The 24,127-nt window shown below is 36.9% G+C and overlaps 1 protein-coding gene across 14 annotated transcripts in view; it reads left to right on the top strand.

Moving 5' to 3' along the window:
- The window catches only part of FAM172A (family with sequence similarity 172 member A), a 382,386-nt gene that overhangs the window by 316,215 nt on the left and 42,044 nt on the right, over window positions 1-24,127 (top strand). The window contains exon 11 of one of the 14 annotated variants that reach the window (XM_036309828.1): window positions 9,105-9,205. The exons of 12 other annotated variants lie outside the window; for them this stretch is intronic. In XM_036309828.1, coding sequence (XP_036165721.1) covers window positions 9,105-9,190 — 86 coding nt within the window. In that variant the 3' untranslated portion in view covers window positions 9,191-9,205. Of the gene's footprint in view, window positions 1-1,169; window positions 1,538-9,104; window positions 9,206-24,127 lie in introns of those variants that run through there. One more of the 14 variants, XM_036309825.1, reaches the window with a different exon arrangement.

Raw genomic sequence — 24,127 nt, 5'->3', positions numbered from 1 at the left:
TTCTGTAGCTTTGGGGTGGAATGTTCTGAAGATGCTGATGAAGTCCATCTGATCTAGTGAGTCATTTAGGATTGCTATTTCTTTGCTGATTTTTTGTCTAGAGGATTTATCCAGTGATGTTAATGGGGTATTAAAGTCTCCTACTATGATTGTATTGCTGTCAATCTCTCCCCTGATATCTTCCAGAAGTCTTTTTTATGTATTTGGGTGCTCCTGCATTGGGTGTATATATGTTTACCAGAGTTATATCCTGTTGTTGTATCGATCCCTTTAGAATTATGCAGTGGCCTTCGTGGTCTCTTGTTATGGCCTTCACTTTGCGGTCTATTTTGTCAGATATAAGTATTACTACCCCACCTTTTTTTCATTTCCACTTGCCTGAATGATATTTTCCATCCTTTCACTTTCAGCCTGGATGAGTCCCTTGTTCTTAAGTGGGTCTCTTGTAGATAGCATATATATGGGTCATGTTTTCTTATCCATTCAGTCACTCAATGTCTTTTGATTGGAGCATTTAGTCCATTTACATTTAATGTTATTTTTGACTAGAGGCCCAGTGCACGAAATTCATGCATGGGGTGGGGGGGGTGTCCAGCCTTAGCCCTTTCCCAATCCGGGACTCCTCAGGTAGTCCCTAGGCCTGGATGGTGATCAGGGCCTATCGGGGCTTTCCTTCCCCCGGCTGCCGGCAGCTGGCCCCACCCCTGCCACTGCCACTGCTTGCCACCTATGCAGCGTTGCTCCCTCTCCCCAGTTGGACGCCTCCCTCTGTGGGCGACAGGCGTAGGGTATGATTACTTGACTGGCCTGGGCCTCCCTCTGTGGGGCAATCGATGGTGGGGGTCCGCAGATCGATTGCCCCACAGAGGGAGGCCCCACCCACCCACTGCAGCATTGCCAACTGGGTGGCCTGGGTCTCCCTCTGTGGCCGCAGGCCAGGTCGATCATTGTGCACCCTCTGTGGGGTGATCATGGGGCAATGGCGGGTTTCCTGACCAATCACATCACCCCGCTCAGGCTGCCCTGGCACCAGTGCGTGTCATAGCGTGGTCGTCCAGAAGGTCGTCCAGACAGTTGTTCTGCTGTTTGGTTTTTCAGTCGATTTGCTTTTATTATTATAGATAGGTACTTGTTTGTAGCCATTTATGTACTTTATGCCTGTGTTCCAGGAAGGAAAGTTTTAAACAAGATTGGACTCTCTGATGACCAGGGAAGCCGGGTGCCACATACCACAACAAGATACCTCCCAACCGTTTGTAAAGGGGAGAGATATAGGGGGGTGGGGGAGTAGTTTTACAGTTTTCATATGGACAATAATGAATACATAATAAGACAAGAAAAAACTCAGTGTTTTGCGTACTCATAACTGTAAACCTCCTTTTGCTCCACCCTGAATAGAAAGTATCAAAGCCCAGAGGGAAGAGCAAAGAAATGTGACAGGCAATAGTAATTCAAACAGATTTGACAGAAATGTTTCACAGTATAAAATTTGTAAAAAACATAAATATGAAGATTAAAAAAACTAAATAAATGTGTACACAGAGATGCATTATCCTTTTTCTCGACATAAAGGAAGATCTAACCAAACATGTATTTTTAAATGAGAAATTAACTTAGAGAAGAGAGCCTTATGACTGGAGGCGTTGTAGTCTTTTTTTATTAGTGTTTCCCATCAAAATAACTTTTTTGTTTCATATTTTCCCACTTTCTCTCACCACAACATTCCACAGATGAGTCTCTCTATGACCAGTGGTAAAATATAAATGTCTAGAATTAGTAGCATGTTAAAATAATAGTATCCCCATCCATGCAACAATATTTATTGAGTGTTTGCTGTGTGTGCAGTATATTCTGTTCTTAGTAGAGAGAAGATAAAAATTTATAAATTTAATGATTCAAGGGTAAAGGGAATGAGGATCACCATGGAGATCTTGATATAAGTCATGGAGAAATTTGGAAGATGTTATTCTGTCAGATTATACAATCCACAAGACATTCAGTGATTGAGGAGGGGAGGTTCATTAGTTGAACATTGAAAATTGATAAGATTTGAAGATTCCCAGAACAGAAAAAGATTATTTTAACTAAGATTGTCAACATGGACAAGGGTTTGAAAGTGTAGAGTATGTTACATATGCATTGACAAGAGCAAGAAGGACGTTTGATAGATGCATCATGAGTGTGAATGGAGGATAAGGAAAATAAGGTTAAGAGAGCATTAAATGATAGGCTAAGGAGGGAGGAGGTTTTCTTTAAACCCTGGGATCAAAGGTTTTTGAGGGAGGAAATGAACTATCAAAGCTTTATTTCAGAAAGATTGATCTAGCCACTAACAGTAAAATATATTCTGAAAGGAAAGGCTAAAGATAGGGCAAATGCAGTTCAAAGGTCATTATTCAAGTCCCTGCAAAAGGTAATGAAATCTAAATGAATGTAATGAGAGTGAAAGTGAAGAGAGAGGATAGAATCCACTGATCTACTTTCACAGAATCCATGTGGCTTGGCCATGAGAGTCATCTTAAGTTTTTTCTTCAAATAAGTCACTTATTTAGTGCAATCACTCAAAGAATGAACACAGGACAGGTCAGTTTGGTGGAGGTTCTCGAAAGATTTCATGCATGGAGATTCCTACAAGTCAAGATGGTGCAGTTAGACCAAAAACAGCTTTAAGACATGGGCATTGGAGAGATTGATAGAGAAGAAGGTCTAGAAATTGGGTGCCACATACAAAATTATTGAAAATAATTTCCTTGCATTCTTTCAGCTAGCATTAATTTAAGTATGGTATGCTGTTACAGGGCACACCAAGTAATATAAGTCAGCTTTGCTCTTAAGGTTCAAACAAACCAAAAGAAGAGAAAGGCCTAGATTAGCTAAGGTAAAGCTATGCTGCTCTAACAAAAAGACCCAAGATACACACAGCTTATAGGTATTTATTTCTCTCACACATAACAGTCCAAGGTGAGCATTCCAAATGGGCAAGTAGCTCTGCCCCACACCAACAGAGAGCAGGTCCCTTCCATCCTCTTTCTCTGCCATCGCCTAATATTATCATCTTCATGGTCTCAGCTGGGGTTATAGGTTCATCAGTGTTCTGGATCACAGGAAGGGAAAGATAGGAACATGGAGGAGTCATACCCACTTTTTTCAAGGCACAAATCAATTTTACACTTGCTAGCATTGGAAAGGACTTCGTCATATGGCCACACCTAACTGCAGCGAATGCTGGGAAATGTAATGTGTCAGGCATCCATGTTATGATTATTTTAGCAAAGGTTTTCATTAACAGTTACCAGTCTCCACAACAGTATGTAAATAAATCATTACAAAGAATGTGATCAGTGTTTCACTGGAAAAATATGCAAAGTGCTATGAATGCACAGTTGGGAGTCACTAGCTTAGCTTGAGTGTTTAGGGAGGATTTTCACAGGAAGTAAAATTTGATCTGTTTCCAGAAGTAATGACTAGAGAAAAATAGGGCATTGTACCCAGAAAAATAAGATCATAGGCCCAGACACAGGATACAGAATAGGTTCAGAGAATGGCAGAAGTTTAGTATGGCTAAGCAGAAGAGCTCATAGATGAGGAGTTAGAGGAAATGAGGCCCATAAGATAGAGGAGGTTCTGCTGAGGAGTCTTGGACTTTATCATCTAGGGCTATGGGGAGCCATCAGAAGTTTCTAAGGTTGACACTAGCATGATCAAATTGGTGGTAGTAGCGTGAGTATAGACTGGAAGAGAAGAGATTAAACAAAAAAGAGACCAGTTAGGAGTATGTTATAGGGGGGGACATGATGAGAATTAAATCAGTGATTACCACAAACATGAGAGAACAAGGAATAAATATCTAGGCCATAGAGGTTATGACTTAATTGCTGCTTAAATAGAAAGGTTGAGAAAGAGAGATGAGTAATTCCTACTTTTGCAAGGTGATGATTGGTGATGCCATTAACCATTACAAGCCAAGAAGAAAAAATAAGTTTCCTAGGGCAAGATTTTTAATTTATTTTTGGACATAAAGAATTGTGGGTACCTACTAGATACCACATTTCTGACCCATTTTTGCAGGGCTTGAGAGGAGAGAGAGAGAGAGAGAGAGAGAGAGAGAGAGAGAGAGAGAGAGAGAGAGAGAAGGGAGGATGCCTGGCTGGTGTGGCTCAGTTGGTTGGGCATCATTCCATGTACCAAGAGGCCGCCGGTTCAATTCCCAGTCAGGGCACATGCCCGGGTTGTAGAATTGATCCCCAGTAGAGGGTGTGCAGGAGGTAGCCAATCGATGTTTCTTATCGACATTTCTCTCTCTCCATCTCCCTTCCTTTCTCTCTCTCTCTGAAAAAAAATCCATAAAAACATTTTTAAAAAAGAAAAGAGAAGAGGGGAAATCTAAGGACTGGCTTAGATAAATATCTTTAATTTTTAATTATGTGAGCAGACTTCTGGGAGAATGTGTCTTAGCAATAAAGGCAAACTGTTGGCCTACTCTGGTCAGTGGCACCTAGACTTTTAATGATTCGTCACCCCTTTTATATTGCCAACGTGATTCATGCAGTGCCTTGGGTTTTGACACAATACTCACTCACTTAGGTTCAGCCACTCCTCACCTGCCATGTGCCATACTAGATGCTACGGTTCTGTACTAGGTGCTAAGGAGACAACTCTAAAATGAAAAAACAGTCACTGCTCTCAAATAGCTAAGACCTGAAAAATATAAAAGTTAGCCATTTCCAATTGATGAGAGTGGAATTGCATATGGGGGAAGGGTGCAGAAATGGTTTTCGAGGTTCCAGACAAAGGCAGGAGAACACTTTGTACATTTTAGGACCAAAGAAAGTCCAGTGTTGCTGGGCGGGAAGCATGGTTATAGGGTAGTATAACAGGAGCCAGATCATAGAGATCCTTCCCAACCTTGTGAAAGAACTTGGGAGAAGGATCCTAAGGAAGGGAATATAATATGATATATAACTGTGATAAGGGGGATGGATGTATTGGAGGAGGCTGGGGTAACTTGGCTGCGGCAGTGGAAATGGAGAAAATACTTTGTGAACATTCATCAATCCCTGAATTGATGAGTGGTGGAATGAAAAGCATCTAAGGCTGTACCAAGTTCTTGGTTTAGACAGTCTTTTTGACATTCTTTCATTAACAGAGAAAATGAAGATGAGAAGAGAATCCTGTTTGTGAGGGAATGATGAGTTCAGTTTTGACATGCTGAGTTTGCAGTGCCTACAAGACTTCCATGTAGAAATGAACAGTAAGCTATTGGATATATAGACCGAAGCTCAAGAGATAGAGATTTGCAAGTAATAGAACTAATGAAGTCAACCCTAGGAGGACATATTCAGTGAGGTCCATAAGGAGCTGCAAAGAAGGAGCCATCTGAAAACTAAGCATCAAATCAGAGGAAAGAAATCCAAACGGAAGAGAATGCTCTGAGCCAGAGGGTTGGTCGGCAGTGTCAAATGCTATGAACGGTCTAAAGCCGCGGTTCTCAACCTGTGGGTCGCGACCCCTTTGGCGGTCAAATGACCCTTTCACAGGAGTTGCCTAAGACCATCCTGCATATTAGATATTTACATTACGATTCATAACAGTAGCAGCATTACAGTTATGAAGTAGCAACGAAAATAATTTTATGGTTGGGTCACAACATGAGGAACTGTATTTAAAGGGCCAGAAGGTTGAGAACCACTGGAAAGAATACTAGAAAAGTAAAAGCATTATTAATTATTGTAATCATTGCTAGTCCACAAAGAAGTCTCAATTCTATGTTTATTTGATAAGCAGAAAGGTTGAACAATAGTTATATATAATTATTGCCCATTTATATCTGTTTTTATAAATTACCAGGTCTATTTTTAATTGAATCTTTTTCATTTCCTTGTTGATTTGTGCGAGTCCTTTATACATGGTGGCTAGCAATCCTGTTATATGTGGTATATTTTTGCCCAGTTTGCCTTTTATCTTTTTGTTTTACATATGGAGTGTTTTTCTTCTTACAGAACATTTTAATTTGTATGGAACAGAAAATGTCAATCATTTTTTTCTGTAGCTTTAGGTCTTTTTGTGTATGTGTGCCTTAAGTCCCACTCCACAGTTATACACAAATTCCCTTTTCTTTTCGTGTTTTTATGATTTTCTTAACCTTTAAATCATAGCATATGGAGAGTTATCTATGATTACATAATGCAACAGCTGAGTAGTGCTGAAGACCCAGTTGTGGTTGATGACTTGTTTATTAGGACAATAATCTGTTAGCCAAAGAGAAGGCAGTCAGCTGGGTTCCTGGAACTTTGGGGTTTTCAAGTCAAGCACATTTAATGGACAGTGGGACAAGGCAGTTTAGGAAAACATTGAAATGTTGGACCGTGGACTCTAAGCAGTTAAGGAGGGAAGTGAAAACAGAAAAAGGCTAGTAGGGAAAAGGAGAATGAATGGACTAGAAGTCTTACAAGATTTTTTTACGGTTGGGAAAGGGAGTTATTTGAATAATGTGGTTACAAAGATAGGAGATTGTGGTCATATTGGGGGAATGTCTAAATTTATTATTTCAGAAGAGTGCTGCAGTGACCTGAGGTAAACAGTAAATGTGGGTAACTGAAGTGGAGCGGGAGGTCATTGATGATCGAGGAATGGAGAGGTTAGAGTATTGGATAGATTATTCATGTGTATGTTGGAATCCCCAAGGTTATAGTTGGTCTTGGATAAAGAAAAACATCCTTCGAGCCCTGGCCGGGTGGCTCAGTTGGTTGGGCATCCTCCTGTACACCAAAAGGTTTCAGTTTTGATCCCCAGCCAGGGCACATAAAGGAGGCAACCCATCAATGTTTCTCTTTCATAACAATGATTCATATTTCTCTCCCTCTTCCTCTCCCTCTTCCTCTCCCTCTCCCTCTCCCTCTCTTTCTCTCTCTCCTATTCTCTCTCTCTCTCTCTCTCTCTCTCTCTCTCTCTCTCTCTCTCTCTCTCCCTCTCTCCCTCCCTCTCTCTCTCCCTCCCTCCCTCTCCCTCCCTCCCTCCCTCTCCCCCATCTCACCCCTTCCTCTCTCTAAAAATCAGTGGAGACATATCCTGGGGTGAGGATTAAAGGAAAAACATCTTTTGACCATCTGGGTCTTCTCTCACCATGCCTTTGGCAATCTTCATTTATTTTTAGGAGACCCATTTCACAGTTGCTAAGAAAACAATAGCAAACTCAGAATCAGAACTACCCACCCTGTTGCTTCTGCAGAAGTATTCGGGTTTGGGCTTTTTTCTTTTTATTATTGATTTGAGAGGGCAGGGAGGGGAGAGATCTGCTGTTTCACCCATTTATGCATTCATTCATTGATTCTTATATGTGCCCTGACCAGAAATCAAACCCACAACCTTGGCAAATGGGGACAACGCTGTAACCAACTGAGCCACCAGCCAGAGCAAGTTGGGCTTATTTTGTACATGAAAAAAACTGACAATGTATGTAAAGCACTTAGCTCAGTGCCTAACACATATTAGTAGTCAATTTATTAGAGCAATTCTTATGATGTTAGAGAGAGATGATTTACGTTTTAAATTGTTATGTGGTTAGTAGTCCTTTCAAGTTTAAGATTTGGAATTTCAGCAACCTTGGTCCTGCCTCAGTGTGAGTTTGTTTCTGGAATCTCCAAGAAATTTGGATATGCGTGTGAGAAGCAAATAGAGCCCCATATTCAAGCCCTGGGAACGAAGGAAAATAGAAACTAGAAGGAAATTTTTAGATTTTAGATTTTAGATAGAAGAATGAATAGTGGTTGGTTTTCTTTCCTCTGACCATGACACATGTGAAGTCCTGAGCCCTTGCTCCATGAGAGGTCAGAAGTAAATCCTAGGTGAGGCCCAGGATCTGTTAGTCTGCAGTGTCTATGCTAATATTTGAGAATTACTGACTTTGGTGTTTAGGACCAGCAGTTCTTTTTTCCAGTCTATTTGTGGGAGGCAGTGTGATGAAGAAGATAAGGGCTTATGGATATTACTTTTTTTTTTAAGTTATGTTTTGAATCTGGAAAATACAGTCAAAACAAAACAATTGCACAAAGAATGTGCCCAGTTAAAATAATTATTCACTATTCATCTTGCCTTAATAAATACTAAATTCTTTGCTGCTAAAGTTCATATTTATTTTATAAATTAAAAAAATTAATATGCCTTAACTATAAAAAGACTACTTTATAATCTGATAGTGCCTTTCTCTTTTTTCTCATTTTTCTCTTTTTTTAAATCCTCACCTGAGGATATTTTTCCATTGCTTTTTTTAGAGAGAGGGAAAGACAGAGAGAAATATCGATGTGAGAGAGCACATCAATTGGTTGCCTCCTTCATGCATCCCTACTGGGGTACCTGCCCTTGACTGGAATCAAACCTGGGACCCTTCGGTCTGCAGGCTGACCCTCTATCCACTGACCCAAACCGGCTAGGGTGAATAGTGCCTTTCCATAGTGAAGGGAATTCAAAATGAATTAGAAAATTTATCAGTATCATTTAATATAGGACATTTCTGATGAGAAATACAATGATTTTAAGATCTAAAATGATCTTGTCAGTGACAAAATAAATATTTCAAACTCATACAACCTGAGATTGATTTTTGTTGTCCACTCACAATGAGGCAATTTACAGAATATAACTCTAGTTGCTGTTTACACAATTTTTACTGCAGTTTTAAGTTAGCAACTGTAGCAGTAATAATTCTCACTATGATACTTCAATGTATAGCAACTTTGCAAGAAATATAAATGCTGCAAACTGGATTTGTTAAGATAATGTAGTTATAAGAGTTCTAACATTTACCCATTCTATAATCTATGTTCACTTGTTTTCAAAGTTTACCCTATGTGACTTGGTTACTAAATAGGGATTTTTTTTCATTTATATAATTTTAATATAAATGATACAAACCTCTTTGCTAGGCACTACCAAAAGTTCACAACAAAAATAAAAATAAAAAACACCTATTCTCCAAGGACTAGAGAATGACTAGGGCTTGTGACCAGATCTCCAAACAGCAGGTTCAAGGAAGAGAAATTCAGTCACATAATTTTAGAGTGATGTGTGTGTTTTTTAACGGCCATTTTTCTGAACCTTGCCTACAGGTATCCTGAGAGCAGTCAACCCTATTTGTGTATGCAGACAGTTGCACTTTGATGATTCATTTCTTCACTTAACAACTATTTACTGAGCATATGCTACATTCTTGGAACAGGGATGAATGGCAAATGAGACAAACGAAGATGATGTTGATGATGATAATACTAAGTGTACTGGTTAATAATGCAGATTTTGTAATCAAAGAAAACACGATAATTTCAAGAGAAACATCAAAAGTGCTTTATTCAAAGTAATGTCTATCGCTAGCTACACATTTCCCCCATCTTTCAGGTAATAGAACGTCCCAATAGAACTTTTCTTGTTTTGAGGCAAACCATTCAGAGACCCAATTTTCCACTTCTTCGTACGTTTTGAAGTGCTGCTCACAAAGTGCGTGTGCCATCGATCGGAACAAGTGGTGATCTGAAGGAGCAAGGTCTGGTGAAGACAGCGGGTGGGTTAATACTCACAGGCAAGATCTTTTAACTTGTCTTTAACTGGTTTTGAAGTGTGTGATGGTGCGTCCTCATGAAGCAAAATTACTTTGCTGTGTCTTCTGGCACACTCTGGTCATTTCACGATCAAAGGGTGGTTCAAATTGATTATTTGTTGTCAGTAGCGATCAGTATTAACAGTTTCACCTGGTTTTAGAATGTCATTACAAACCACACCTTCCTGATCCCACCAAATGCAGAGCATTGTCTTCTTTCCAAAGCGATTTGGCCTTGCAGTCGATGTTGATGGTTGACCTGGATCAACCCATCATTTTGTGCATTTGGGATTCTCAAAATAAATCCACTTTTCATCACTAGTCACAATTTGATGCAAAAAAGACTTTCTTTCGTGCCGTGCCGTTGAAGCAACATTTTACTGATGACTTTCCGGTTTTCCATTTGTCGTTCATTCAGTTCCCTTCCTCTAATATCTTTCCCATTGTTTGTAAACGATCGGAAATGGTTTGCTGAGCAACGTTTAATCTTTCCGCAAGTTGTTTTTGAGTTTGACACGAATCTTCATCCAATAATGCTTAAAATTGTTGGTCTTCAAACTTTTTTGGTTGACCTGGATGTTCTTTGTCTTTCACATCGAAATAATCACTTTTACAGTGTTTAAACCAGCATTCACAAGTATCTTGAGATGGAGCATGTTCACCATAAGCTTCCAAAGTATACGATAACTTTCAGCAGCACTTTTCTTCAAAATAAAGTAATTAATTAAAACTTCCCGCAAATGCTCTTTTTTTGGCACAAAATTCAACATTTTTAAGCATAAAAATATCTATGATGTTAACACCTTCAGCAAGTTTTGAAGCTTGCTGTCAATACAACAAAGTAGCATACATATCAAATCACATATATATCAACATATGTGTAACTCCATCTATTGAAAAAAATCCGCATTATTAACCAGTATACCTAGTAGTGGCTCCCTATGGGCAAGTATTTATGTGGATTAATCCTCACAATAACTATATGATGCAGATTTTATTACTATTCCATTTCACAGGTGAAGAAATAGATTTGGACAGGTCACACGGCTATAAAAATCTAAATCCAAGGGCCATGATTTTTGTTGTTGTTAACCCTTACCCTAGGATATTTTTTTCCATTGATTTTTTTTTTTTTTTAAGAGAGAGTGGAAGGGAGGAGGACAGAGAGAGAAACATTGAAGTGAGAAAGACACATCAATTGGTTGCCTTCTGCACATCCCCTGGCTGAGGCCAGGGATATAGCCTGCAACTAAGTTTGTGTTCTTGACTAGAATCGAACCCATGACCCTTCAATCCACAGGCTGACACTCTAACCACTGAGCCAAATCAGCTAGGGTTCCAAGGGCCAGATTTTTAACTCAAAAACTGTGTTATATATTCTTTTTTTCACATAGAGCATATATTCTAGAAATTTATTTACTTACAAATATTTATTGAGTACCTAGCATGTGTCGGTAGAGTCCTAGGCCCTCGAGTAAAGTGTTGAAGAGATCAACAGTGTCATTGCTGTTATAGCTCATATCTTCCCATTCCTCTAACAAGGAATAATAAAAGGAAAAGAGTACACACATACTCATGCCAGTAATAAGCATAATTAATTATATTCATAAGAGTTACAAAACTTAAATATAACATAATGTGTAAAAAATTAATACTGCATATTCAGACATTCAGGAAGGGCAATGTTATTTTTATACTTTAAAAAGTTAATTTTCACATGTGATTAAAAATGTGTATCTTACTTTTAAAAGAAACCTTTTTACTTAATCAAAACTTCAATTCAAGAGCTATTTCAGTTACTAAAATGAGAAAATTAATATCTGAAAATAAGAACTTTTCATGAGGTAGAAAGTCACTATGGCTTTATGTCATTTGAGGTTATATTTACCAAAATTTCAGAATAATTGATGATTGCAGTGACAAATTCTATGGTGCAACAGTCACTTTTTCAAGGGTCAAGGCCAAATCATTTATGAAGCTCCCAAAGAAAGATACACCATAGTCTAAAATTAAGAAACTGTTAAATATTCTGCAATTACATTAAATTAATTTATTAATTACAATAGATGACCTTTTAAAATATGTTACTGGATCACCTTTCTTATTTAAAATTTCTTCATTGGGGTAGAAATCTCTTTTGAAACAAACGTCCTTTATGTGTAAAAATCTGGTGCTATTTAAAAGTACTTAAGAAAACATTGAATAGTAGTGTTTTAATATTTAACAAATATTTCTATTATACATGTAGGATATGTCAACAAAGTTGAAAACTCTTGCCTGAGCAGTCACCATTTGACATTTGGAAAAATTGGTTAATATTTCTCTAAATCACTATGTATCTAGTTTGGGTTCTTTTCTTTTCTCTGGTTTTTATTTTTTCACTAATAGTCTCACCATTACCATTACAAAATATCAGATATAAGCATATCTCAGAGGAAACGCAAGTTTGGTTCCACACCACAGCAATAAAGCAAATATTACAATAAAGTGACTTATCATCTTTTTGCTTGTGGAAGGTCTTGCTTCAATTTGTAAAAATTGCAAGTGCAATAAAGCAAGGTGTGTCTATACAAAAGAATGTGGTCATCTGGCATGCAGGCCTTGTGTCTGACCTCAGAGAGCTTACTAATGCAGCCAAAAGAGGCATAATATACACATAAAACAGCAATACCAATATAAAGAGATTATAACAATTTTATAAAAAATGGTTCAGGTAACAAATCAGAGATTGTATACTATTTTGTTTATTGAGACAATAGAGCCTGAACTAAATTTTGTCACAGAAGTCATCAGTATTTTGTGGATACAGGAAAGCATTCTAGGGAAAGAAAAGTAGTGAGATCCAAGACAGAAAGAGCTTGGTCAGTTCAGTGACATTGGCTGGAGTTTAAGGATGTTGTGAGAGATAACTTTGAAGAGGGATATGCAGGCAGCATCTAGAGCAGTGGTTCTCATCTCAACCTTCCTAATGCCGTGACCCTTTAATACAGTTCCTCATGTTGTGGTGACCCCCAACCATAAAATTATTTTTGTTGCTATTACATAACTAATTTTGCTACTGTTATGAATCGTCATGTAAATATCTGATATGCAGGATGTATTTTCATTGTTACAAATTGAACATAATTAAAGCATAGTGATTAATCACAAAAACAATATGTAAATATATTTGTGTTTTCCGATGGTCTTAGGCGACCCTTGTGAAAGGGTCGACCCCCAAAGGGTTCGTGACCCACAGGTTGAGAACCGCTGATCTAGAGGATCTGCGGAATTCGAAATTTATAGGCCACAAAGCCTCACTGAAAGTTTCTGAACAGAGAAACTTGATGAGAGCAACATTCTAGGAGGATGAACTAGCCAGTGCGTGTGTAGGATCAGTTGTTGTAGCCCAGTTGAGGGAATACTACAGTTGTCTGGAGCATTGTTACCCAAAATGTGCTCCTTGGAATACTAATTCTGAGATAAATAGTAATAAAAGCTCCTTTTTTAGGGATTTCTTTTTCTTAATGATGAAAAGGAAGCACTGCGTATTAAATGTTCCTGTTGGAGTTACAATGTACATAACCCTTTGAAGGCCTATACCAAAAAAAACCCTGACATTTCACAATGTTCATTACATCTATTCATAAACATATCACTGTGCTCCACTAAGATCACTTTCAATATTTAGAAATTTTGATATTATCAATTATCTATTTATTAAAAAGCCCATCTAAGAAAAAATGAAAAATTTTAAGAAAGGGATTTAGACATCAGTTAGTCCAGACCCTCTCTTTAATCCTGGTCATCAGAAGCTGAATGTCAGCCCCAGCTGGCTAGCTTAGTTGGTTAGAGTCTCCTCCCAATGCACCAGGTTGCAGGTGTGATCCCGGTCAGGGCACGTACAAGAATCAACCAATGAGTGCATAAATAAGTGGAACAACAAATTGATGTTCTCTCTCAATCTCTCTCTCTCTCTCTCTCTCTCTCTCTCTCTCTCTCTCTCTCTCTCCCCCCCCCAAATCAATAAAAATAAAAAATAAAATGTCACCTTTGATTTTGATGCCTTCCTATTCAAATTATTATCTTATTTTTCCATCTCTCTCTTCTTCAATAAACTGTATAATACCCAAGAATAAGATTAACTCATTTCTTATCATTTTTGTAATCTCTACATCTGGCTCATAGTAGGTGGTGGAAAAATATTTGTTGAGTTTCAGATGTTGGGAAAACTACATGGTGACTTGCGCTGGTCACACAGATGGTAGTAGTGTACATTGAAAATAAATTAATTCCAAGAATTATCTATAAAATTTTAGCTATGGGAAAAATTTAGAGACAAAAGACCTAGTATATTCTAGATATAACTCTAAAAGTAGCACTATGATCTTATATCAATTAACCTTTCTGGATCTCTTTCTTCATCCATGTTCCAGCTTCAAAATACTGGGAGGTTTCCATATTTTTATTACTATAAATAATCAAAAATTAACTGAATGTTATTTCTTTTACATTGAAAATATATTCTTATGAAGGACCATGTTTAAATACAGAAGACTTTTTAAGTATTTACTTTTTTTATATTTGTACTTGTACAATATTGCTGAACTTCACAACTTTTGTATTATTATTTGTCTCTTCTTTCCAAGTTTATCAAAGACGATGGAATCTTTAAAAGTGCACCAATGTGTGTGCTTATGTAATATTAGGACTGAAAATTTTAAATCTTATAATGTGAAAGCTCCAGTTGTCAGAAGATCATAAAGTCTTTACTTTTAAGGACTGTTAAAAATCACCTTCTGTGAGATCTCAGCTTTTTCTGACATTTCAAGACTTAAATTTGAAAGTGTAGAATCTCTATAAATACAACATTACCACAAGCCCAAAAAAGTCAAGAAATGCAAAAGGTTAGATTCTTACTAACTCCTCTCCCACATTATGCTCTAAATTGAGTTATGGATCTTAGAGTTAAATACGTAATCAGGAGTATTTGATGTGAAATACAATTTAAATTATGACATATTAAGCTTTCTCTTTGAATTTTGGAGAATAAAATTGTGTATGTAAATCACGCAATATCACATTTTTTGTATGTGCCCTTAAGGCTTTTTTATGTTTTCTTCACATAGTCCCCTCATTTACAACTTTATCTTGCTGTGGACTAACCATATGGGAAATCCACTATTTTAAACTTAAGCTATTTTTGTGGTGTTACTGCATAAGAAAATGCCTTTAGAGGAGAAAATTTATATTTTTTTTACTAGATTATAAAAATAAAAATTTATTTCTACAGGGGGGTCACTTCTTGGTTCAATTCAAACTATATAACTTTTAATTCCTAAATATCTCTAAAAAGTCTTCATTGCCATGGCCAAGTGAAAATGGGAGGTGATAAAGGAGAAGTGCATGAGACCTGGCCATTTTCAACATGTTAAAGATTTAAAATTGTGTGTAATTTACATGAGACATATAAATGAAAGGATAGACTTCAGCAATATTTTTTTTTTTTTTTTGGCTTTAAAAATAGGGTATTTCTCTCCTGCAGCAGCATCTCACATCTCATACATATGTGCATATTTAGTTTTCTGTGTAGCATTCAGTCCCCAGAACACTAATTATAATTTTAAATTATCAATAAGATATAGGCTTAAAGTACAGTAGATGCTAAATCTCACATCTCTTGTAAGATTCCCTATCTAAAAGCAACTACTTTGTTGCTTTTATTTTCACTTTTTAAAAATCTTAAGAACTTCATAATCACTTATCTTTTGCCTTTTAAACGTTAAAAACTCTTTGAATTTGTAGTGTACAGGTAGGTATATAGCTTTTATGTCTAAGAAAGGTATGACTGATGGTAATTCATCTGTGCATCATGGGGTACAGTGAAAAGCCAACACCTGACTCACAGTTCACATTGTACCATCTAGAAATGTTTCTTTGAGGCCCCTGTTGGGAGTACGTACAAAGTGGTTTGCCATGGGCTTGTTGGTATGCCTGCTATTTGTTTACCAAACAGCCTTGGTTATACTGCATTTATGTTTTTGCTTGCTTGTTTTTGAAATAGTTTTGCACTCCTGAAGTATGGATACCTCAGCAAAAGTTTGTCAAATAGTAGTTCTCTCGGGGTCTTGCTATCTTCTCCTCTGAAATCTCTACCGGACCTTTATATATTTTTCTTCTGTTGAAAGGCTAGCTCTATTCTGTAATTTTGTTGTTTTTCATATTTAGTACAACACAGACAATCATGTTGAAACTTCTCAGGAACTAAATGTAATTTCTATCATGGCACCTTTAGCTTTGGGAACCATATACAAAAAGTAACGCTTCTCTGTAGAAAATACCATTGTATGGGATTTGGTGCCATATTAGAGCCATCTGTATCAGCCAGCTTCCCAAAGAATATTCTGCTCTTTTTGCATAATGGGATTATTTCTGGAAGTGGCTCTCTTGGCCCAAGATGTGCTACCCTCTCTCTCAAATCATATTTGGGTCCGTTAAGCATTTTCAATGTGCTTTGCATTCATTTTCATTCATTATCCACTCATTCCATCGTTACTTTCTGATACACGTAGACATTCGGCTACACAGTGGGTAAGAAGTGGAGGTAGGACTGAGAACCCCAGGACAGGGACCAAGGCCCAGTTTGGTCTCTCCTTGGCTAAATTCCATTTTGAACGGCTCATTGTTTTTCTTTGATGTGTGGGATTTAATTGCTTATTTCTAAACATAAGGCTCCATTGGTGGGTACTTGTGTGGGGAGAGCCGTTTGCCCTTCCTGAGGTAAAAATCTGAACATCATTAACAGTTTATTTTCCATGGGGAACTGTGCTGTAAGTATGGCACAGAACATGTGATTTTTGACTGCCCAGTTTTGCCCAGGCTTGTCCCTGATTTATGTCATGACCCCACAATAGCCTCTCTTGCCCGCCTGGCCACAAAGCTTATTTTGTAATTTGATCTTAGTGGGGATTCCAGCCGTGCTTTCCTGCTCGTGGGCAGCAGAATGTGGCAGCATGCCTGCTCACTTGCCTGAGCTGCTGTGATCAGATTACGCCTTCTCAGCATTTCTTACATCGGCTGCCTATGAGATTCAGAGAAGCTTGAAGTCAGCCCACTTGAGTTTTACAGCCTGTAATGGAGACAGAATAGAAACTATTAGAGAGCTCATGGAATCTGCTGTTAAGGAAGTCAAAAAGTCACTTCACACTGAATATTTGTGACTATCTGCAAAAAATTTTAAGTGATCTTTTCATTGTGCAATTTCCAAATACCATTTTTCTAGCTTACATGCTATTCTTAGAGCTATCAGTTGGGTTTTAACTTCCAGCTTTTAGACATTTCCATAACATGTTAAGGATCTTCATAAAAGATAGTAAGATTCTGCGTTTTCATTGTTTATTGTTAATAACAGATCATTACAGGGCATTGTAATTAGCAAAGCACACTTCTCTCTGCATTATTGATATAGCCAAATAATTGTAAAATGATGATACTTGTCAACATCTTTATGAGATAACATGACTGCATCCTGTTGAGGTTACAGAAGGAGAACAGTGTCCAGCCTGACACTGTGACATTCCATGGAAAATTCAGGACCCTTTCTGCTTCCCTTTCCTTCATCCAAAATATTACTTGAGCCCCAAGAATGTGCAGGCTCTCTGTGAGGCACTGGAGATACACTGGTATGCTACATTCATAATTCCCACCCTCCCAAGCTTACGATTTGGTCTTGGAAATAAAACCTCTTCTACAGTAGATGTATTTGGAAACTTTTAAAAAAAGTATATTCGAATAATTCCAAATTTAAAATGTGAACCAGAGAAACTGAAAGTTGGAAAGGACTTTAGAGTTCATTTTATAAAGCCTCCTTCCTCAAACAATGCAGAGTCCCCTCCGTGGTATTTGTTCATAGGAATGAGCAAAATATGCAATTCATGTTTTATTGTTCCAAAATTAAGAAATCATGATTATGGGTTAAGATATAATCTAAACTCCAGCCAAAGCTCAATTAAAACAGTTTTGTTTTCTGATATTATTCATATGTGCAGGGGACCAGCAAAAAAGCTTAGAAAATGAAGCATAAACAATGTGGTGCCAGTTCGCTTTAAAATCCCTAATATATGTTTTGTAAACAAAGCTTATAAAACTTAGTAGTCTACTAATTAAATAACAAGAAAGATTTTATGAGTACATGAAAAGCCAGAATTTAAAATGCCTTCAGGGGAACAGGTGCTGTAATGACATCACTATGTGTCACACAGCTTTTTTTTTTTTTTTTCCGTTGATACTTACATTTGGTCATAATGGAAAGAAATTGATTCCAAATGTGTTTTCTTGACCTCCTTCTCCATTCATGTTAGTGCCTAACCTTAAATGATGTTTCTACAATCTCGGTTGTATTTACAGTAATTATATGCATAATGTAGCATATTATTGTCCATACTTCCTGTTTAATCAGTACAGAGCTTCTTACAAGTGCAGCTGAAAAGGGCAAACAAAATTAAAGCTTTATATACCAAAACAAGTTTGATTTGCTAAGCTCCCAGCATTCCAAAGTACACAAATTTGTTCCACTAAGTTTTCCGATGGCTTGCAGATGGGCAATGATTAATCAGAGAGCTAACTGTGAAGTAGTTTGCAATTAAACTGGAAAGCTCTGAAGCATGCTAATTGAATCAGAAAATTAGAGACACTGAACAGTAATTGGCTATTTCTCATGCAGCAGGTGCCAGGCCACTCATCTGTGGAACAAGGTATTTAAGGCACATTAGCACTAGTAAAAATACTTCTTGATATGGAACAGTTAGATTTTCTGCTCATTTTCACCATGGATGTCAAAACATACAGCTGTGCTATCTGGTACTTGCAATTCATGTTTGAAGAATTTAAGTTAGGTAAACATATGGGAGAGAAGTGCTGGGCAACCTCTGAGTGCACAGGAAACATTTTTGAAGTAAAACCAAATATGAGGGGCTGAGATTTTGTTTTTCAACTCAATCACTTTTGCTTTCTTATCATACAGATTTAGACGTTGAATTTTCTGTTTAGTGTTAGTTTAAAGCAACAACAGTATAAATCTAGTACTGCTGTGAGCTTAGTAGATACATAAAGCCGATTCATATCATGTCTCAGCATGAGTTTATATCTTCTAATTAGTACCACCATTTTATAGAGTGAGCACATGCTATGAAAGTTTGTTTGCCATGCCAACAGGGACCAGGACATGTGGTTTTTCTTTAGTGGAATGATCTGCCATAGGATCGTGAACGACTGTAACCTAACCAGTGGGTAACCAGGCAAGAATGGGATTTAATAAGTTCAAATGTAGAGATTTTTTAAAATAATCATCATTTTCATATTATCAAGGGTGGGGCATATGACTTCTGTTTCCCGTTGCTTTAATTAGAGTTTAGTATTGTTATTAGAAAGTGAAAAGTACCAATGAAAATAAAAGTATACTAAATTATGCTGTTTTGGGAAACAGAATATTACAGTATTCACATGCCAATCATATTACTTAGCAGATGACTACAGAAAATAGTGCGTTTGAACCAAGAGACATAAATTATAAATTATAAATTATAAACAGTGCATAGGGGATATGCTATAACCGTGTCTCATTTAAAATGAGGCAACGGGTTTTCTCTGCACAAATAATGTTCCTTCATTAAGTTTTAAAGTCTCTTGTAATGTTTTATTAAGAACATTTGGCAACATGTTACCAAAAAAGGTTTTAAATGGAACACACGGGTTTTTAAAAGTATAGCATGCTACAAACATATACTTTATGTCTTCAAGCTATAGTTTTTGGTTTGTTTTTTTTAAGTTAAAGCCAAAGCTCCTCTTGGGTAGTTCTCCTTCCCCGCCCCCAGTAAGCCCTGTACATTTTGCATTCTTTAGTTTGAAAGCATTTCTGAAACATTTACATGATCAATGTCTTTTGCTTGAGGGATAAAGTTTGCTCTTCCATGGACAAGTGAGAACATATTGATTATTTTATTCTATTTGCTATTTCTAAATTCAATATAACTCTGGAGTCGATAAGCGAGATCGAGAGCATATTCTTTTTTGTGTGTGCCTGCTTGTAGCTTGTTCTCAAGATTCAAGATACATTTTTGATTAATCACGAATGCTCTGAGGTCATGGAGAGCAAATGTGTTTGTGGAGTGTCAGCTGATGCTGTCAGATAAATGTCTTAAGCTTAGCCAGGGTTCATGCCCCAGCTTTAGGCTGTGCCAAATGTCTCCCCTTGTTGAGAAAGATAACAGCTACACTGGAGGCGACTGAGCTGTTTGTTCACTGAAAGGGCTGACCTTGCCATATGGGGCTACAATCAGGTGAAAGAAAGAGTGAGAGGTTTTAATTGAAACTTTACAAATTTCAACTTTTCATTTGATTCAGATGATCTTGGCATACACTAATTTACATTCTAGGACTTATATCCAGTCTGATTACAACTGTTTCTTCAGCATTCCCGATTAGACTCCTTAGGATGAATAATTTCTCCAATATTGTTCTAAGTGTATTCTGAGAGTATTTTGGCACTATCACTGTGTTATTAAAATACTACCAAAGCATGAAAATGTTTATTAGGTAAATGGGACGATTTCTTTTTGGATATATGTAGTAGAAATTATTCTTGCTTTGTTGTTGTTTTTCCAGATCCACAAAATACAAATGTGGTCTGGGCCCGGAGAGGCCACTTGTGTTAATGACCCTTGTCCATGCACCCTCTTATCTTCAGAGGACTCATTTAATCACGTTTACCCTCACTTACAGTAATTTGTCTTCTTTTACTAGACAGAGTCTATAAATAGGAAATAATGACAAACCTAAACTAACACCTGGAGAATGCTTTGTACCGAAGTTTTCTCTGTTCGAGACCAAAGGCAATTGGATTGATCATATGGTGATGCATAAATAAGTGAACTCTCCGAGGGCTGTTTGTGGGCATTTGCTGCAAAATACCTTTTAAAAAAGTGCCTTTTTTTCCATTTTATCTCCAGTTTATTCTTTTCTCCAAAGAAGCTGGTCTACTTTTCTTTCCCCTCAATAAGTTTATACTGCCAAGGGTAAATCACCAGTGCTAATTAGACAAAATAAGGCTGTTTTTTAAAAAAAAGAAAAAAAAGAACACATCTGTCATGAACTCCCACCAGATCTCTTGGAAATGAGACATTTTAAATATTTTATGCTGAACACAAACTATCTTGAGGAAATGGTTTTATATTCTGTAATCCCAAAACAAAACCATCAGTGTCAGAGAGCAGTGCTGCTTCAAAACATTCCATTTAAAATTTTTAATTTAAAATTCCCTCACACTTGAGATGTAGGTTCTGCTGGCTCTCTATAAAATCCAGGTTGTAAAGTAGAAAAACTTCATGAAACTAGAAGAAAAGGAAAGCTACTTCTTTAATTTTGAAAACCTTTTCTTTACCAAGTGGTACTAGAAAAGAGTCACATTTCAGTATCTAGAGATGCCTGTTTCATATGCATTGGTATGAATGAGGAAAATGAAAACTGGTTTAGTATGGTTTGGTTTCCACTGTGGCTATCATGACAGACAGACCAAGTAAAGATGAGAGAGACTGAGAATAACTTTTGTAGTCAAACACTGTTTCTGGTAATGTGATTATAGAGTCAAATCAAATAGGTATTTTCTATAGTTTTCTAAATTATTTAAAGATTAATAATAGTTAATCCCCAAATCATACTTGTAAATAAGGAGTTTTTAAATTCTCTTTTCTTCAAATTTAAGTTTAGTTATGGACTAAATTCTGTGGTTATTTTTTAAAGTACTCCTTACCCACCATCTTTTTTTTTCCTTCTTTTCCTCATTATCTTAAGAAAAGCTTTCTATGCACTAGAATATCAGTGGACTATACAGGTCTGCCACTCCCTTTTCTGAAACTACTACCCAAATGTGGTTAACCCTTTTGTTCATATTGCTCTTAGTCCCATCATTTTAAAAATATTGAATGTTATCATGCCCAAGCCACCTCCAGGGAGAGACTTAGAGTAGTTTGATTTTTCATATGTAAGTATGTTATGCTATTTAGAAGACCAATAACTGATAATAACATAATAAAATACTTCCTTAAGATTTGGAGATAATTCTCAACATAACTTAGACCCACCTGTGGAAGAGAGTAGAAAAATAAATGGATCTTGAGCAAGACTTTCTCAGCTCTTCCCCAAAGTTACTATGTCCGGAGCTAGTACCTACATACTTTACTGTTCTTTCCATTGAAATAAATATGTTTTATTAATTCAATAACATCACTATCTTTCTTTATACTACCTTCTACCTTTATCCTTTATCTAAGTTAGTTTCTACTTTTTTCTTTTCTCTCATTTAAATTTTAAGTTTAAATGATCATTTATCTCACCTTCCAACCAATCAGCCTAAAAATTTTAAAAGTCAGTGAAATTTTTCCCAAGCTTTGAGTCTCTTATCAGTATAAGAGCTTGTTTGAAAAATTGTGCAGTCAATTCACAATTTCTGAAAATTAACAGCTACTGCATGTTAAAGATACTTTTCTATAAATAAAATTTTGCTTTATTTTTAAAATATACACTCTGATGGTATATTCCATATCTTATTAGAGTGGTAAGTCTATTAGTTATTAATCAAATCTTGGGGATGGTTTCAATTATACATAAAGTTTTTTAAGGAGATGAGTTCTCAGTTCTAATTGCCATTTAGAACAAATTCTCAAGTAACATTGTAATCCTACTTTATCATTCATTTTACATTTTATTTTTATCTGTATTCTTTACTTCACATAAAAAAATTCATGCTGGATTTTCTATTTCCCTATTATGATTCTTTATATTCTATACTTTCTAGTTGAATAGAAACTGTAAAAATACTGTTGACGATTATTGCTCAGTAACAATTGATATAATAGTAATAATGGCAGTCTATATTCATTTTCCATAAACTAATTTGGCTACTTCAGGATTCTGGAAGGGTTGAAATTGCCAGTGTCCTGTTAGATAAAATCTATGCAAAATATCTTGTTTTAAGAGTTTTTATAATGCTTCCCTTACTAATGAGGAAAACAATTCATCATTTTCAAGTGTATAATCAGTCAGCATTTTGAAAGTCCTGGAACAGTGGCCATTCCGGATACTCCTGTGAAGAACCAAAAGAAAATCATGTTCCTCTTGCAAAGCACTTTTACAAAACCCCCAAGTAAGAAAAATATATTTAGTACAGTTATTTTTACATAGTACAATTGTAAATGAAAGTAATGTGGAACTTTTCAGCAATGTGAAGTGTACAATCACCATTGTATTTTATATATAAACTAGAGGCTTGATGCACAAAATTCATGCAGGGGGCTTGGCTTTCACAGCTGCGGCGGCTTGCCTCAGCCCTCGCAGTCCCAGCTTCATCTGGAAGGTCGTCAGGAAGGTTGTTCGGCTGTCTGGTCTAACTAGCATATTATGCTTTTATTATTATAGACAGGGGACTCACTACCATCCTTAAGAAAGTCTGTCTCTGTTTAAACTCCCGATTTTTCCATACTTAGAAATGCACAAGATATATTCTGTTTATAATCTTCCATTACTCGGTATACATAACTAAGTAAAACAAATAAAGTATGAAATTGTGCTTTGATTTTTCCTCTGTGAACATTCATTTTGTGGAAATAAATATAATCTGCTGCGGGGTTTTTTTAGACTTACTGATATTGAGGGCACTTATAAGTGGAACTAACAGACATGGTGTGTGGCCCTGAATCATGCTATGTCAAATCCACAGATTCACTCTACACGCACTGAGGAAACAGAAAGGAACAAAAAGAATAAGGAGAAGCTAAAGACAAGGCCCAAATTATTCAAGGACTTTTAGACCTGGAGTCTGAATTTCTGCTTTGTCCTATAAGTACAGTGGGATGCCACTGGAGGTTCTCAAGTTGGAGAGTGAGAGTATCTAATTTCTAGAGAGAAATTGGATTGCTAGAGGAGAAAGAATGTGTGAGGCAGCCGCTTGATCGATGTTATGGATGTTCTCTTAGAAGCTATTGCAGGAGCCTACGCAAGTTATGGTGGCTTGGATGATGGTGCCAGTAGAGGTAGGAAGAAGTGTCCATATCTTATTCATTTACATCTGTGAGTGAGAAAATAGGAAGAATGAAGGGTGATTTCTAGACATTTGGCTTGAACATCTAGGTGGTGTTATTTACTGAGATGAAGAAGTAAGAGAGGGCCAAACCGGTTTGGCTCAGTGGATAGAGCGTCTGCCTACGGACTGAAGGGTCCCAGGTTCGATTCCGGTCAAGGGCGCGTACCTCGGTTGCGGGCACATCCCCAGTGGGAGGTGTGCAGGAGGCGGCTGGTCGATGTTTCTCTCTCATCAATGTTTCTAACTCTCTATCCCTCTCCCTTCCTCTCTGTAAAAAATCAATAAAATATATTTTTTAAAAAAAGAAGTAAAAGAGGAATAAGTTTGGAAAGGAAAATTGCAAGTAAAATTTAGCATTTAGCCATGCTTTATCTATAAATATTTATTTAAGGAAATATTCCAGAGATCAGAGAGAAGTTTTAGGG

Source organism: Myotis myotis, unplaced genomic scaffold (genome assembly GCF_014108235.1).
Source record: "Myotis myotis isolate mMyoMyo1 unplaced genomic scaffold, mMyoMyo1.p scaffold_m19_p_5, whole genome shotgun sequence".
NCBI lineage: Eukaryota > Metazoa > Chordata > Mammalia > Chiroptera > Vespertilionidae > Myotis > Myotis myotis.
This window is presented reverse-complemented; position numbering and strand designations above follow the sequence as displayed.